The 16,250-nt window shown below is 31.6% G+C and overlaps 1 protein-coding gene across 3 annotated transcripts; it reads right to left on the bottom strand.

Moving 5' to 3' along the window:
- Positions 1-2,433: 2,433 nt before the first annotated feature.
- Positions 2,434-12,550, bottom strand: LOC132058946 (probable rhamnogalacturonate lyase B). Of its 3 annotated transcripts, none has more exons than XM_059451379.1 (17): positions 12,390-12,550; positions 12,142-12,241; positions 9,037-9,112; positions 8,474-8,595; positions 8,335-8,385; positions 7,693-7,809; positions 7,427-7,546; positions 7,174-7,309; positions 6,286-6,456; positions 5,508-5,666; positions 5,309-5,415; positions 5,119-5,209; positions 4,866-5,007; positions 3,906-4,065; positions 3,683-3,811; positions 3,138-3,264; positions 2,434-2,882 (listed from the first exon to the last, which is right to left on the bottom strand). In XM_059451379.1, the coding sequence occupies exons 2-17, from the start codon at positions 12,228-12,230 to the stop codon at positions 2,640-2,642; spliced, it is 2,040 nt and encodes a 679-aa protein (XP_059307362.1). In that variant the 5' UTR covers positions 12,231-12,241; positions 12,390-12,550; the 3' UTR covers positions 2,434-2,639. The 3 variants fall into 3 exon arrangements, with proteins under 3 accessions (XP_059307362.1, XP_059307364.1, XP_059307363.1); XM_059451381.1 differs by having other exon boundaries at positions 3,785-3,811; XM_059451380.1 differs by having other exon boundaries at positions 12,142-12,244; positions 12,390-12,540.
- Positions 12,551-16,250: the final 3,700 nt, after the last annotated feature.

Raw genomic sequence — 16,250 nt, 5'->3', positions numbered from 1 at the left:
TTCCATCAAACACTGCAACTCAACAAACATCAACATTAAAAAAAGCCCATGCATAAATATTATCAAAAACCAACATGTTAAGGTATAACATATTAGCCGGCTTAACAAAAGGCTTTAAGTTATATATTATAATGACAGTATAGAATATTTTTACAACAGTTCACACTTTAACCGGCTTCAACATGTTAAGGTATTACATATTAGGTCAGCTAAAGTTGATAATGTAAAGAAAATTATACATTATTAGTGCACAGAATTTAAACTCTAGACGAGAAGTAATGAATATTATCACAAGGCATGTGATAAAAAACAACATAACGCATAAAAAGTGAGAATTAAAAAAAGTGAAGATATATCGAGGAAGAAAAAAAGTTGATGAACCTTAAGACAAAGCAAAACTTGTCTTCTAAAATCGAAATAATTAGTGAAAAGAACAGGTACGTTCTGTGGGTATATATATAGCTACTTATAATTACAGCCTTATATATAGACGGTTTGAGTTTGTACTTTGTAGGATGTAATACGTAATAAATGGTTAAGTACACTACGGATGAATTCCTTGTTTAATTTCTCCAAATTTAGCCCAAGTAAAATGGAAAGTTTTTTTTTTTTTCAATGTAAAATGGAAAGTTGAACTTTACTTTTACTAGCTATTTAAGTATTTACACAGCTGACCTATATATGTCTTACAGCTGACCTATATATGTCTTACTTTTCGAGGAAAACTGCAGATTAATTTGTATTTCTTCCAACACAAGGCAGTTGCATGGAATAAAATAAGCTTATCATAATTGCCAATATATGTGAATTTTTATTTATTTATTTATTTAACAAGTAGTAAATTTTAACATAACGTCGGGGCAGGGAAAAAAAGGGTTCGGCTTACGCAAATGTTCCTTATATAAGTTACCATTTAAATTTTATCTTTATTTTAGGTTATTTTTTAATTAAAAAAAATGCCACGTGACTTTAAAAAAAAGTCTACGCAAATATTTTTCTAAAGCCATGGTAATTTTTTTAATTGTCGGGTATATTTCGTTGCGAAATATCTCCTTCACTTTAAAAAAAATAGTCTACCCATTTTTTAAACAAACCAGACCCGACCCATCAGGAAAAAAAATTACTATGTGGCTTTAGAAAAATATGTCTACTAAAAAAAAATGGGTAGACTTTTTTTTTAAATTAAAAAATAACCTATATGATTTTTTAAAAAAATCCTATCAGCGAAAAGGGTATATTTACACTACTTTGTAAAAGCATGGATATATTTGCACCATTATGTAACGGCAGGGGTATAAATACACCACTTTTGTAATCAGGGTATATCTACTCTAAATAAAATATAATTCACCTTTGCCCTTATTTTTAAGACTTATTCAAACATAGCTTTTGAAACTATCGTCTAACGTCTACACCGTGGTCTAACGTTTTTTTATAAGTTTTTCAGTTTATTCAAAGGGGTCTCTTATACTTATAGAAAGTTTTGTTAAATAAATAAGGAAAGTCAACAAAAAGTCCACGGAATAGAAAAAAGGAAATTTTTCTTTCCTTGAGTTTTAGTATCTTTTTTACGTACCGGCCATAAAATATGCCTTTTTGACTTTTTAGTTCTCAAGAATACCGTCTAAACAAAACTTAGTTCCAAACGGCACAAAGTTGGCTTTGGAAAATGGGTGAATATAAATAGAAAGATACTACCCAAGTGCAAAACTCCAAGAGCGTTGTGGAATGATTGGAATGTTTACATGTGGTAATTCAAATTAGTCAGTAAACTGCGAATACCAAAAAAAAAAAAAAAAATGTAGTAGAATACACGGTGTTTGCTTATTTTCGTTTAATTCAATTCAACTATATGATTTCTCTCTTATTACAGGTTAAAATCAAATAATGTCTACGTGATTGAAATATAGGATTCACATATGCAACCACTTGAACCTTCCTTATGTTGCTCCTCTTGATCCTTTCATTGTGAGTAGTGCAATTTGAGTATGAAATCTATGTCCTTTACAAATACGCATGACTTGATAATGTTTAATGACTGTTTCAGTCATTTCTTGAGTTGCTGATAAGCGGTATACATTCTCAACGAGCCACCTTCCTTTCTAACAAATAGGGTAGATGCACACCAAGGCGACACACTGGCTCCCAAAGTTTGAACCCTCATTTAAAACTCTCAATTAGAGTTAATGTCATTTCGAAAGCCTAAAACTTAGCTTAAACACATAATATAAAATCTTAACTTAAGTCTGTAACATTTAACTTCAGCATTCATGATGAAACAAAATTGATAACCCATTAAATTCACGAAGCCTCTAAACAGTGCAAAAATGAATTTCTGAAACTTGTCCCGTAGTTGACTAGTAATGTATTAATGATACTTGCAATTGGAGAATATCATTTAAATTTTACAGGTTCAAGATTAGTAGATTAAGCTATCATAAAATTTTCAGGCACTTTTCTCGATTAAAACAACCATCAACAGCTAATTACCTACACTTACATCCAAGAAAGAGTCTATAAGATCAACTTCAATTTTTCTTGACTATCTTCTAGATCCTTCAAAATCTATCAACATGTATAATTTAACCCCATAATTGACGTCATCTAAAAGTTTAAGCTCGATAACTTAGGTCGATTAATCAATTGCTTTCTGGAGGTCCTTCAAGTCGAATATAATCATACATGATTCCTCTAAAAGGCTCGTCACTCCTAGTTTGCTTGAGATACATAACATTGTTTCCAAAAACAAGGAGAGAGCCCGGAACATTTATAGTATATAGCCTGTATAATCCATGAATACCATGTCTTGCTATCGCGTTATCCTTGCCTATCAACCCTGTCGTATAATGAGGAGCATCTGTGTCTGGATCATTGAATTGAACCTAAAACATTGGCACAAAACGTACTTAGTCGGAAAAAAATACAAATATATAATATCTGGAAATAGCCCGCTGGCCATTTTTAGGCCCTGCTTTTGGCAAGTAGCCACTGTCTTGGAGTTTCAAATTTCACAGATGAAACTTCATGACAGTGGCTCTTAATTTATTACAGGACTGAAAAGTGGCTATTTGTCAATATAACCTGAATATACTTGGTTAGTTACAAGGAAAACGATTGAGAAGATTATTAGTCCATACTTGCAATTCAGCTTCATGTGCTGAGGCTAATGCTAGTTGAAGAGTATAATTTGATGATTGGTCAACATCTTCAAGATCAAATTGAACTTGCCATGTTGTTGGTACATAACTCTTGTTTCCATCTTCACTGTATATATCACCAAAGTCAAAATTAAGACTCTATAAAGTAAATCAAAATATGCAATGTTCTGTTCACTTTCGGTGTAGTTGGCCATGTAATACATAGAAGGTGTATTTGATATGATGGAAAAAAAATTCAGTGAGGAAGTAGTTTTCTGGTGTTTGATTATGAGAAAACATTTTTTCATGAATACTGACTTGTATCACGCCAAGCACACTCAGAAGTTCCGTTTATTATGCAAAGGGAAGGTTCTAATGATAAAAGTAGTGTTGCTTGGACCCTTCAAAATACTGTCGGGTGAGTTTCAGATCCTCGAAATGTTATGCATTTTGGATGACCTGATACAGGTGCAGCGACATTTTTGGAGGGTCTGAACAACATAGGATAAAAGACACTAAAGGGTGTGAAGATGTTGTGAACATACTTGATAATATATCTATTGACATGAGCAAAGAACCAATCTGTTTGATAGTTGCTTGATCCAACAATATAAACCAAATCATTATCAGGGTAAACCTCTGTATACCTATCCCATAATCCATATTGCCTAAACCTGAAAAAACCAACAAAAAAACATTTCACATTATGCAAAATAAACCAACATAAAATAGACACAAAATTAGCTATTTAAATGAAATTTTACTAACCTCTCTTCATTATTTGCAGCATATAATTGGTTTAAGAGTGTTGGTTGTGCATTAGGGATGAAGAATTCAGCAGCAGTTCTATCAGGAATTCCAATTTCCCACAATGTTGGACCATTTCTTGGAGCATCATATACAAGAGTTTCTACCCTTTTTCTTGATCCTGCTTTATCCATAAGCATATTAGATATGTACAAAATATAATATTACTTATAGTCAGAACGGATCGCCTAAACTAGTATATAACAGAGAGGCGACAATTTCATTAATAGTTGGCCATTTTGATCCTTTGGAACAACTCGATAGAATTAGTAGATTGTTCTAAGAGGCCATTCTTCCAACGGAACAAAAGAGATTTGTCATACTATCCAGATATTACAATACTGCAATGTAGTTACAACATGTTCAACTGAAACCAACATTTTTACAGGGAGCATAAATGTATATGTGAAAAATAAATAAAATTTCGATTGGTACTAAGTTCTGAACCCGTAATTGTAAAATTGCAATGGATTCAGAAGTGAGAACGTAAATATTGAACTCATCAAATTTAAACTCTGGATTCGCATTCACTTGTCTCTCTGTTCCAAATCAGATATCTTTTTCGGTAACCAAAGCCTAAATATCAAGGCAAAAGAAACATTGACTTCGAATATCACTCACTATTTGATGTAAATGGAGGAGTAATTAAAACATTACTCTCTCCGTTCTGGTTATGAGATACACTTTCCTTTTTAACCCGTTCCAAAGAAATGACACACTTCTAAATTTTACACTTCTCATTTTACCTTTAATAATGAGCTTATGACATGTTTAAGAGGACAAGCTTCAAACGTTATATAATTACACAAAAGCTATGGAGTGTTTTAAACCAGACGTTTCAAACAAGTTCGTTTCTTTCGTAAACTCTGTACTGATTCAAACTACGTCACATAAATTGAAGCGAAGAAACTATTTGCAAACCTGGTGTGACAATGATGTACGGATCATACATGTAATCTCCAATATAACCAGGGATCCAAGCATATAAACTATAGTTCCCTGGAATGACATTCTTGATCAAGAAATAGCCCTCACTATCTGCTTGAGTCCAAAATTGATAAGCCTAAAGAACAAAGGCAAAAAAAAATGTCGTTGTTTTTTTCAATTTAAAGTAAAAGCTAAAAATTTGCAAAAATAAATTAAAGGGGGAACAAAGATTAATATAAAAGTTGACCTTGTTTTCTGTTTGCCAAGATCCAACATCTCCAGGAGCAGCCAGTCCGATGTAAGCTGAGTTTGCAGTAATAAGACTTTGGCTAACATAGCTACAAAAAAGGAAGATAGAATTATAGATTCTTGATGAACATAAAAAATCACTCGTTTTTTATTTACAGGATAGTGGAGCAATTTTATGTTAAATGTACCTATCTCGGACGAGTAGTCTGCCACTTACAGTTCCCCGTTGATCAGCTCGAGCAAAATCTTCCGAAAGAGGGAAATTATATGGCCAATTTTCAGTTTCTATGAACATCTGTTTGTAAAGTTGAGTGAAAACAATTATAGTATATGTTTGCACTTAGAAAGATATATTAAAAAAATTTCAAGAAAGTTGTAATACAATACCTGTTCTTTTGCATCAGTCCATAGTGTGAGAGTGTCTTCCTCATCAGATGAAAGTGAGTTTATGTAGACAAAAACAGGGCCAAAAACCTTTCTCCAGGGCTCTCCGTCTCTAAATTTCAGTCCCAAAATTTCTCCAGCATAATGTGTACTAAAGAACATCTGTTACAAAAAATAACATGAATTGTGAATAGTAGATAAAATAGTCCGGTCTGTGTTTGACCATGAGGTTAAAATCCAGTTCTCCCCCTTAACGGTAGAACTAGGATTGACCAGAGTTAATTGAGTTTGACTCGTAGTGACCATTTATCAAAGAATGACACTGGTCAATCTCGAGAAACAATGTTAAGCTTAATATTTACCCAATTTACTTTTTGAAATTCAATTGTTTACATGATAAAAATGATAATAGGGTCAATGAAACTTTTATCAAAATAAAGTAAGAAAGATATTGATCCACAACATAACTAGAGTTGAGTTTCAACTATCACTTGTATCGACACCCATCATAGTAGCTTGCATTTAGGTCAGCCGCGAGCTATTGGCAGACGGGAATCCAGTATCCGTCCCACCACATCACCACGTGCCAGAGTTTGGGCGCAGTGAGTGTTTTTAGCATAAATTAACACCAAATCATAACAACTTACCAGAGTTAAAGTGACTTGATAAGATGATAATATACAAAATTCATAATTAAGTGACAAAAGTTTAATGCAAGCACATTTCATATACCCTATTGGTTTGGTGTAAACACATTTTTACCTATCCATATGTTACTTACATTCATGTTTACTGGGCCAGTATGAGAAGTAAGGTCTTGTTTGACAGGCCCACCAGTTCTGAACTCATCTGTTGGTGTAATCATCCAAAACCCAGTTCGTGGATTTGGGCTTATCCATCCATGGACCCGATTATCCTTGTTATCACAAGAGTACTGATATTTATCATCAACCTGAAACACCCAAACTTTCAGTAAATAATTACAAAATTTAATGTAAAAACTAAACTAACGCCATATAATGAGCTAAATTTATTAGGGTCATTTGCACTTTTGTCCCTAGTTTGTGTTGGTCTTTAATGTTTGCTCTTCAAAATCGAACTTAATGCCTAGAGAGGCATAAGATACGCATCATAATATTGACAAGTTATGCCAACTCCCTTAAAGAACTTATGTCCCCGTTATGCATAAGTTCGATTTTGAAGGACAAAATGAACGACCAACCCATTTCAAAGGAAAAAATTAAAGACCATATGAAGGCCAAACCGTGCAATTACTTGATTTATTAGTATGAAATTTACCGAAATTTGCAGGATTGCCCTTCATTGGGGTGCTATTTAATTTTGTCCCTCAAATTGGTGGTCTTTAATTTTTATCAAGACAGAATTTGGGCCTTAAGGCAGAATTTGCAAAACTGGTTGTGCAAATTCTGCCTTGGTATGGACATATTTGCAAAATTCTACCTTAGTATGGATAGATTTACAAAATTTTGCCTTAAGGCAGAATTTGCAAAATTCTCCCTTAAGGCAAAATTTGCAAAGGCAGAAGGCAAAAATTAAAGACCACCAATTTGAGGGCAAAACTTAAAGACCACCAATTTGAGGGACAAAACTTAAAGACCACCCCAAATGACGGACAATCCGCGCAAAAAAAAAAAAAAAAAGAATTTACCTCCCCTTTGATGAAAGAATTAGTTGGGTTAGTAAGAAGAACAGCCTCTGGATAATCAAGTTTTTGGCCCATTTCACGATCGTGGGCTGTTGGCATGATCCTTTGCCTTTCATCTGAAATTGCCATATATTGGAACCTGGCCCAACAATTGAAAACTATTAACTTAAAAAAGCATTTAAAAAAATATGAAAGTGCAATTAATAATAACAAAGAAATAAAAAATAGAGTAATGTTTATAATTTGAGTTACGTACAATTTTTCCTTGAGCTTGAAGACTATTCTTCCTTGGTAAACATCAATATCTGGCCATCCTTCTAAGCGTTCCAAAATTCCATAACAGTAAAATCCAGAGTTTCCTCTTAGTATTATAAACCTAAAATAAGAAAAAAGAACCATTTAACTTTCGATAGTTTAAGAAATTATAAATGCTACGAATAATAAAAGTTGGATACTTGAGTTAAAACAATAATTTCGTAAAAAATCGGACTTAAAAGTAATGGTGAAAAATTAGATTACCACCTTTTGTCAATATTCATGGAAAGATGTGAGGCATTTAAGGAATCCCAAGTCCTTGTGAATGAAAGCTCCACTTGATTTTCATCTTCCATAATAACCTTAAAATCTGTTGCATAAAGTCTGTATACCAACATGACATAGAAACACTCTTAGTTTATCAAATTCTAATGTAGAGTGAAAATGTTATGATAAATTTTACTCTCCGTTATACTTTGAGTTCATTCATATCCCCATAGTTAAAAGATGGTCTCGTATTTTTTCCTTGTCATTAAGGGGGCTCCAGCATAAAAGAGACATGTCAAAATACTTTAACGAAATGATGTTCAAAACCCTAAACTTACCTTATCTACTAGTACTTGTTAACTATGGACTCCAAGTGTCAAAATACTAGTACAAGATAATAAGGTTCAAATTTAGCTATCAACCTTATCTACTAGTACTTGTTAACTATGGACTCCACGTGTCAAAATAAGAGCTCCATTAAGAGTCAAAAGCAAAAACAAGACTTTTTTCTAATGCCAAAGAAGTAACAAGATTGCACAATTTTGAACAGTAAAGAGGAAAATTTGACTCTTATCCAATTACATTTACGAATCAAAATTTGTAGAAACAAAAAATGAAAAAGAAAAAAAGAAGAAGACTTACTTGTCAAAAATCCCTTTTCCTGCTGGTTTGTTCCAAACAACATCCCAATACCTAAAAGAAGAATTCAAGTATTCAAATTAAGTGAATATATTATGACTAAGAAATATGAAGTTAAAAAAAAGGGTGTATAAGGACTTGCCCTCTGTTATCATCTTTGTTTTCATCTTCCAATAAATTATCAATCCCATTGTATTGTATTCCAGTGACCATTCCCCCAGGAACAGAAAAAGTGATATTGAACAGGCCATTATTCACCACCACCTTCAAAAGGAAAAATGAAATTGAATAAAAGAATAAAAATATTATATCAATCAACTTTATGTCAATTCTATACTAGTTGAAATTTACTTGGTCCATTTTTCATATACCAAATAACATATCGTTTAAAACAAATTATTAGGGGGATTTTAGATTAATTTTTCTTTAAAATTCGCACTTATTCTCACATAAGTGTACGAGGAGAAATACTATAACCGGAAAATTTTAAATAAACATACAAGAGAGGAGGCGGGGGTTGGGGGTGGGATGGGAATTCTTGCAATTTAGACCCTCAATATTCTGAAACTATAATTATCAATTATCATCCTTCCAAATTTCCTTTTTATTTTTCTTTCTAGTTTATCTCTGAGAAAGAGTAGAATTGAAAAGAAAAAAGAAAAAAAAAAGTAGAAAGATTTAAAAGGTGGTAATAGAAGATTTTACATAATCATCCAGTGTAAGCAATTGCACTGGTGGAAAAGACTGTTGGTCGAGTTGGCTTTTTTTCTTAAATAATTTCCTGCAAAACAATTCCCCAAAGAAAAAAGAACAAAAATTAGGAACCAAGTAATAGGGAATCTAGAAAATGACTGTGACAGTATGTGATATGATAGATAATTAAAGGTCTCGTGTTTGAGCCTCGTGAAAAGAAAATTTACTGATAAGCAACGCTCCCCTTTAATGAGCTTATGTTGCACGTACCCAATTAGTCGAGCTATTGATTATGGATGATTAGGACACATATGAAACCCAATAACCAATAATAAAAATAGTAGCCTCAATCCGGACTAGTTGAAAATTGAAATCAGCTATATGAATCATAACTAACAAGAAAATGTAAAGAACACTAGAAATTCCCTATATATGTGTTATTGGCATATAAAAATCTGAGGGCAAAAACACAATAACCAGTAAATGAAGTGAAATCTCTTCTAATGCTAGAAAAAACTAGAGAGAACAAAAAGATAAGAGCATTCTCTAACATTTTTGAGACACTATTTTTTTTTTAAGAGAAAAGGTGCAAATATACCCCTCAACTTTGCAATTTAGAGCAGATATATCCCTCACTAAAAAAGTGGTGCATATAATACCCCTTCCGTTATGCAAATGGTGCAAATATATCCCTGCCGTTACACAAACGATGCAAATATACCCTTTTTGGTGCCAATTTTTTTTCTCAAAATCATTTAGCTTATCTTTTAATTAAGAAAATGTCACGTGGCTTTTAGAAAAATAAGTCTACCCATTTTTTTTAGTAGACTTATTTTTTAAAAGCCACGAAGCAATTTTTTTTCTAGTGGATTATCTCGTTCGTTTAAAAAAAATATTTCCTTGGCCTAAAAAAAAAGCCTGCCTATTTTTTTTTTAAATAAACCCGACCAACTAGAAAAAAAAATTACCACGTGGCCTTAAAAAAATAAGTCTACTAAAAAAAAAAGGTAGACTTATTTTTTAAAGCAACGTGGAATTTTTTAAATTAAAAAAAAAACAAATGATTTTTTTTAAAATTATGTTAGTGAAAAAGATATATTTGCATCATTTATGTAACGAAAAGGGTATATATGCACCACTCTTAACGAGGGGTATATTTGTAACTTTTTCCTTTTTTTAATATTGTTTTGAGAAGTATAAATTTAGTCAAAAGTCGGACTATGGAGTCACAAGTACCAAAGAAAAGTGAGATTCCTCATTCACGGGTTGTTCTTTCTTCTTGTCTTTACCAAGATCACCTGGCTCTGCTGATTGAGTAGCTCTTTGGTTCTATATTAAAAGTTTTACTTAATTTACCAAGTTTAATTAGCAGCAGAGTCAAAAAATTTACTAAAGAGAATCAAATAAAGAAAGATAAACACACAAAAAGGCCAAGATAGGATTCAAATTATTAGTTATAGTAGAAATATTAGTTATAGTAGATATACAAAATAATTTTACCTACCTACACTGTGTCACTACTAAAAAATAATTTTCCATTGAAAAATGTTCAGTGACTATTTCCAACCGAATGTAGGTGGAAAAACTTAAATACTAGTGTTTTCACACGGAAAAAGTATAAGTTTTCCAAATGCTTTTTACTTTAACCTATTTTCCACCATCCGATTTCAAATGAAATTTCGGTAAATCACGTTTTGAAGACAAATTTTCTAACAACGCCTGCAGAAAATATTTTTTTCTAATACTATGTAATTTTCTAGCAAAGGAGTAATTATGTTAACCACTTAATTTAATCTAAAGAGAATTCTTTCCTAGTAATTAAGGAATAGCGTATTAATAAATGTCATCTCAAGAAGGTGAAAATACCTTTCTCTGCGCAGAAGAAAACCATGTCAAAACTCATATGCCATGAATGTCCTAAAGTTAGGGGGTAGTGCACATGTAAATTCTAAGTGGTTCACAGGTTCACATTAAAAATAAATAAAAAAAATCTAAGTGGTTGAAGGAATTAGATAAAGAATGTTTTTGGAAAAATTTAAATTCTTTTTCTCTTTTTCTCCCTTTTTAATGTTTTTTTAAAGACATGTTCACGGGGATCGTATCGTGTTGTGTGAAGAGGAGTAAAAAGTAAAACAAGATGATAGGACCATGTATAAATTAGGTGAGGTGAATCTTCTCAATGGAAAGATGACAAAGCTAGTTCATATGAGAACGAAAAGAAGTGTGAAACTGGCAAATAGTTGGATCACTTTTGTCTTTCGATCACAAATTCACTTTACAAGTGTCATTCGGTCAAATTTTTAATTTATTTTGAAAAAAAATTATATTTAAAAAATCGAATTTTATTTGACATGTATGTTAAAAACTACAAATTTTAAATTATTTTAAGTGTGGATGGAGCCACAAATAAAGAGAAGAAAATGCAGAAGGTACAGAAAATTTCCAATTTTTGTTTAATAAACGGAACAAGAGAGTTTAGATTTGGTCATCCTTTCACTGTTAAGATTTTGTGGGAGTGGAGGAATACCTAATTTAGAGAAAAAGAAAAGAAACAGAAGAAGAAAAAAGAACAGTAAATAGAGAAATAAAAGAAAGTGTGAATTCTCCATAATCACCCTTCACCTAGAAGTTAAATTGTGTTAAGGAATACAAAGTGTTCTCGTATTGGAAACACGAAAACAGAATAGCAGTTGTACTTAACAAATAGTAGTGGCTTAGTGGGTAATAAAATGGGTAAAATTATGAGAAACATTATTTAAATTTCAGCAAAGACTGAAAACATGATCATTTGTACTCCTTATTTATTTTTCCTATCTATCTATAGTCTTGATAACGGAGTTATACGATTTTTTATAATAGCATATCAGTTAATCAATGAAATAGTCGAGGTGCGCCAACTAATTCCGACGCTACTCTTATTAAAATACAAAATTATCAGCTCAACTAAGACAACAAACTCTATTTCCCCTGAATGTGTTGAGTAAAGCACAAGTTGACAGAAACAGACATTAAACATACAAAATCTTAGTCTATTCTTAAATTTAATGCAGGTCAAATAACAGAACACTAAAAATGGAGTTATTATAATTAAAACAAAATTAAAGAAAAGAAGCTAACTCTCTTGTTAATGAAGATTCAGCCAGCAAAGAAAACTGAAGAAAAATGCCCAATAATCCAAGAACAGAACTCCATTGCCTCTTCTTCATTTTCTCACCTTCTACTAAAAAAACAAAGAAACATTAACATATATATATATATACACACACACACATACAAATTAGTTAAAACATGAATCATTTTCTCGTACACAACGAAAAAAAAAAGGTCTAAGACAAAAGAACATATATAAAAGAAAATGCATATACCTGTGTTGTGTGTAGAGTGTGGAGAAGGCAAGACAAGAAGAAGCAAAAAGTTCTATGTTTTTTTTTTTTTTTCAGGATTAATTCTCTTGGGATGCTTTTGGGTTTTTTGTCTTGTTTTATTACTGGGGGGTGGGTGGTTTTTGTTTGTGTGCGGGGGGCGGGGGGAGGTGGTGGTGGAGTAAAAAATATTGATGGAAGTTCTAGTGAGATATCTTAAAAGAGTAATAAAAGCATTACAAGGTTTGTTCGAGAGATAAATTCAGGACTTTTCTTGGGTTTATATAGAGAGCTAATTGAGCATTTATTGGTGTTTTAACGAATCATTAAATTAACTTAAGTTTGAATGGTTAATTCCATTCAAAATTTCTTCTCATGGAAGACTATCCCCCAACTTCCCTAACCCATGATCATTAACTCAGTTTCACACCACGTAGAGCCTATTTCAAAGAAGGGCGTTTGCTACAAAATATCTAAATTCGAGATTTTGGTATGTAAAGGATCTTATTCATCCCCCACCACATTCTTAGTGGTAACTGGATGTATTTTTAATTAAAAAATACGACTAATAGTTGCTTATAAGTAGAATTAGCAACTTGAAAATGAGGGATATAACCTGCTAGAACAAGTTAAAATACTGTGATAAAGTGAGACCCCTTTTTTTATAGCTTCATTTGTCTGAATAGAGAACATATCATATAACATCACATAGAAAGTCGATTTTTAAAAGAAAAAACTGACTAGTATGATGAAATGTTGTTATAAAAAATAATTGTCATAAAAAGGTCTAACTATAGTATAGAACTTTTCTTACATTAGCAGTGTATCTAAGTGAAGTCCTAAAAGAAAGTCAAGATACATTAATGATTTTATTGCAGTAATTTTTATCTTGTCAGATTAATATTTGTCTGATCATGAACTCTTTCTTGAAAGGAGATTAAGGATATTAATCGAGCAATTTATGAAATATTAAGTAAAAATATGTATAGAGTAAATACTAAGAAGTGTAACCATTCCCTTTAAATCTTTGATTAAACTAGGTCCTGATTCCTGAGTAGTGTTTTCATAGTTGGTATTTTACCTTACGCTTAAATGCTTGTACATCGCTTACTTGCTTTGATGTTATTAATGTTATTAACATTATTAAATCTAGAAATGTGGTATTCAGTCATGATCCACGTCCATGTGACATATTGTCCGGGTGTAGACCAATACGAATTTATCTTTCAAAGCGCACGTACAATGTGAACTAACTTATAAAACTCCTATTTCTTATCTCATTCTGATGTGAAATTTGCCAAAGGTGTGAGATGCATCTCATCTTCAGAAATTTGTCAGTATAGAGGCCTAAATTAAAATCCTGCTTGACCCGCCCTCATCGGTCCACTCTCCGTCAGGGACGACACATATTTGGTAATTTTTGCTCCTTTGGCTATTAGTTCTGCTTATATTTAATGATGTAGTTGGTAATTCAATTGTTTTGGCAAATAATAGAAGTTTGGGGTGGTTGGTTTTATGGTTTAAACCTTGACTATATTCACCTAATAATATGTGCAGTGTTAGGACGATTAGCATAGGGACCAACATATGAATATTTAATCCTGTCAACGTATCATGTATGAAAGAAGAAAAGGCAAAAATTGAAGACTTTCAATGTGTAAAATCAAACTACAGGTTTTTTGGGGTAGAAAAAAAAATAAATTACATGAGCATGTTAACCGTATTTTACGTCTAGAATTAGTAGGAATTTTATCTCTTTCATAAAGGCAACTCAACAAATGATGCTTTTACTTTAATTTTCCACCGGCTTTTCTTGATTTTGACAACCTTTAATGTGTATTAATCTATTTGGGGTTTCAAATATTATTAGTCAGTTTGGTAAATCAAATTTGTTACAAAATATTGGTATTTTAAACAAAATTAAGTAGTCATTTATCACTCTTTCTGTTTCAAATATATCCTTCTTTTGCTTCATTTAATTACTGGAGCACTAATTAAATGAGATCTATAAGGAAAACAAAATAAAAGGATTATACCCCCTCTAGATCAAAAAAAGTGTCCACTTAGCCTTTTTTTTTTTTTGTCAAAAAAAGTGTCCATTTATTAAATCAAGAAACAATTAGTCTTTTTTTTCCAGATTTGCCCCTATTAAGTGTTATGTGACCAAATCTCAATGCCTATTTAATTAGGGGTAGTTTAGTCAATTTACATTTTTTCTTGGAATGAGTAATTTCTTAAGGGGTGTGTAAATGGATAAGTGGACTCTTTTTTTTTTTTTTTTTTAATCCGGATGGAATATAATAAATAACCACATGATTAAAATTATTAAATAATCTTTATTATGAGTAGGGGCTGATGCAACACTTCGACAGTCTCATTCAAACTCAGTGTTTTTGACACATAACATAGATAGAAATGTGAAAATCTACTAACAATTCAACAAACTTTTACATAGATTTTAAAGTACATTTGTGTTTAGTTATAAGAACATTAAAATCCAACCTATTTCTTTCAAATCCTAGATTCATATCTGCATAAAAGGTGTGCAAAAATTTTAAAAGGCAGATAATATATATGGACAAATAATATGAGGAAGGAATTAACTTTGATCTTAGCAGTGACAAAGCTTTTTTGGTCTTGGTTTTGTAACATACTAATTTGTGATTATTATGCATCTTAATAATTACAGATAATGCCAGATTTAAGTTCTTACAATTAGCGTGATTAGCATGAAACCTCGAAATAGACACCACGCTAACGTTAATATGGAACGTTTTTGCTAATAGAATTATGTTTGAACTCTCTATATAAGGGCATTGTTAATAACGACAGTAATTTATTAACAAATTAATTAATTAGCAATTCACTTTATTACTGAAATCAAATATTACATATAAATAATTATTTTGGGACTGAGCCACAATTATTATTATTATTTTTATTATTTGGTCTTGGAGTTGGTTTTCGACATATGGAACTTATGTTTGTTGTCTTCCTGCAATGAGTCATGATTCCAATTTACTCAGTGTGTTCGAGTCGGAGGCGAATTTAAGGTGATTCTATGAGTTAGCTAAATTAATCGCTTTTGACTTAAACAATCAAATATTAAAAGAAAGTTAAAATGCATGCACATAATGTAGTTGAACGAATATTCCATATTAATAGGACGCGTTTCTTGTAGTCCTTGATGTTAAAAGGTTCAAATTTGTTCATGTTTTATTCGAAATTGTTCAAGTTTACTATCAATACAATTATAATTTTATTCTATTCACATCCTTGTCATTAGCAAATCATCTTTTATTTTCTCTTGACGTTAACAAAGCTTTATCGCTAATGGGAGGAATATAAGTATCCAAATTCACCCAAAAAAAAAAATGTAAAATTAATGTTCAACTCTTGATTATAATTTTAAATTACTCTTCAATTAGAGCTCCGTTGAGCAAGAGCAAATTAAGATTCGGTTTTCCTAACAAGGGGCAATATTAGGCCAAATATTTCTCAATTTGAGCTAGTGTAAAAACAAATTTGATTTTTTTTTCTTTTAAATTAAAGGAAAAAAATGATGGGGTTCTTTGCTATATATGCCGCCCTGTCCATGCGCACTAGGGTCGAGTTTGCTTGGCTTTTAGGTAAAGGTATGTCAGGAATCAGGATCTAATTAATTTTGTAAGAATAAAGAATAAAAGAAAACGTTTTATTGACAGGGGGAATATAAAAAACAACAGTATTAGAATTTCAAAAAGAAAAAAATGAACAGAATTTGTATACGTATAAAAAACTAGATCTCTCTTTCATGGATATAATCATATAATTAATTAACTCCTTATGATAAGCAAACAAAATTGGGATACAAAGATTTAGAAG

Source organism: Lycium ferocissimum, chromosome 6, assembly GCF_029784015.1.
Source record: "Lycium ferocissimum isolate CSIRO_LF1 chromosome 6, AGI_CSIRO_Lferr_CH_V1, whole genome shotgun sequence".
Classification (NCBI taxonomy): Eukaryota; Viridiplantae; Streptophyta; class Magnoliopsida; order Solanales; family Solanaceae; genus Lycium; species Lycium ferocissimum.
Note: the sequence above shows the minus strand (reverse complement) of the source record. Positions and strands in the feature narration are given on the sequence as shown.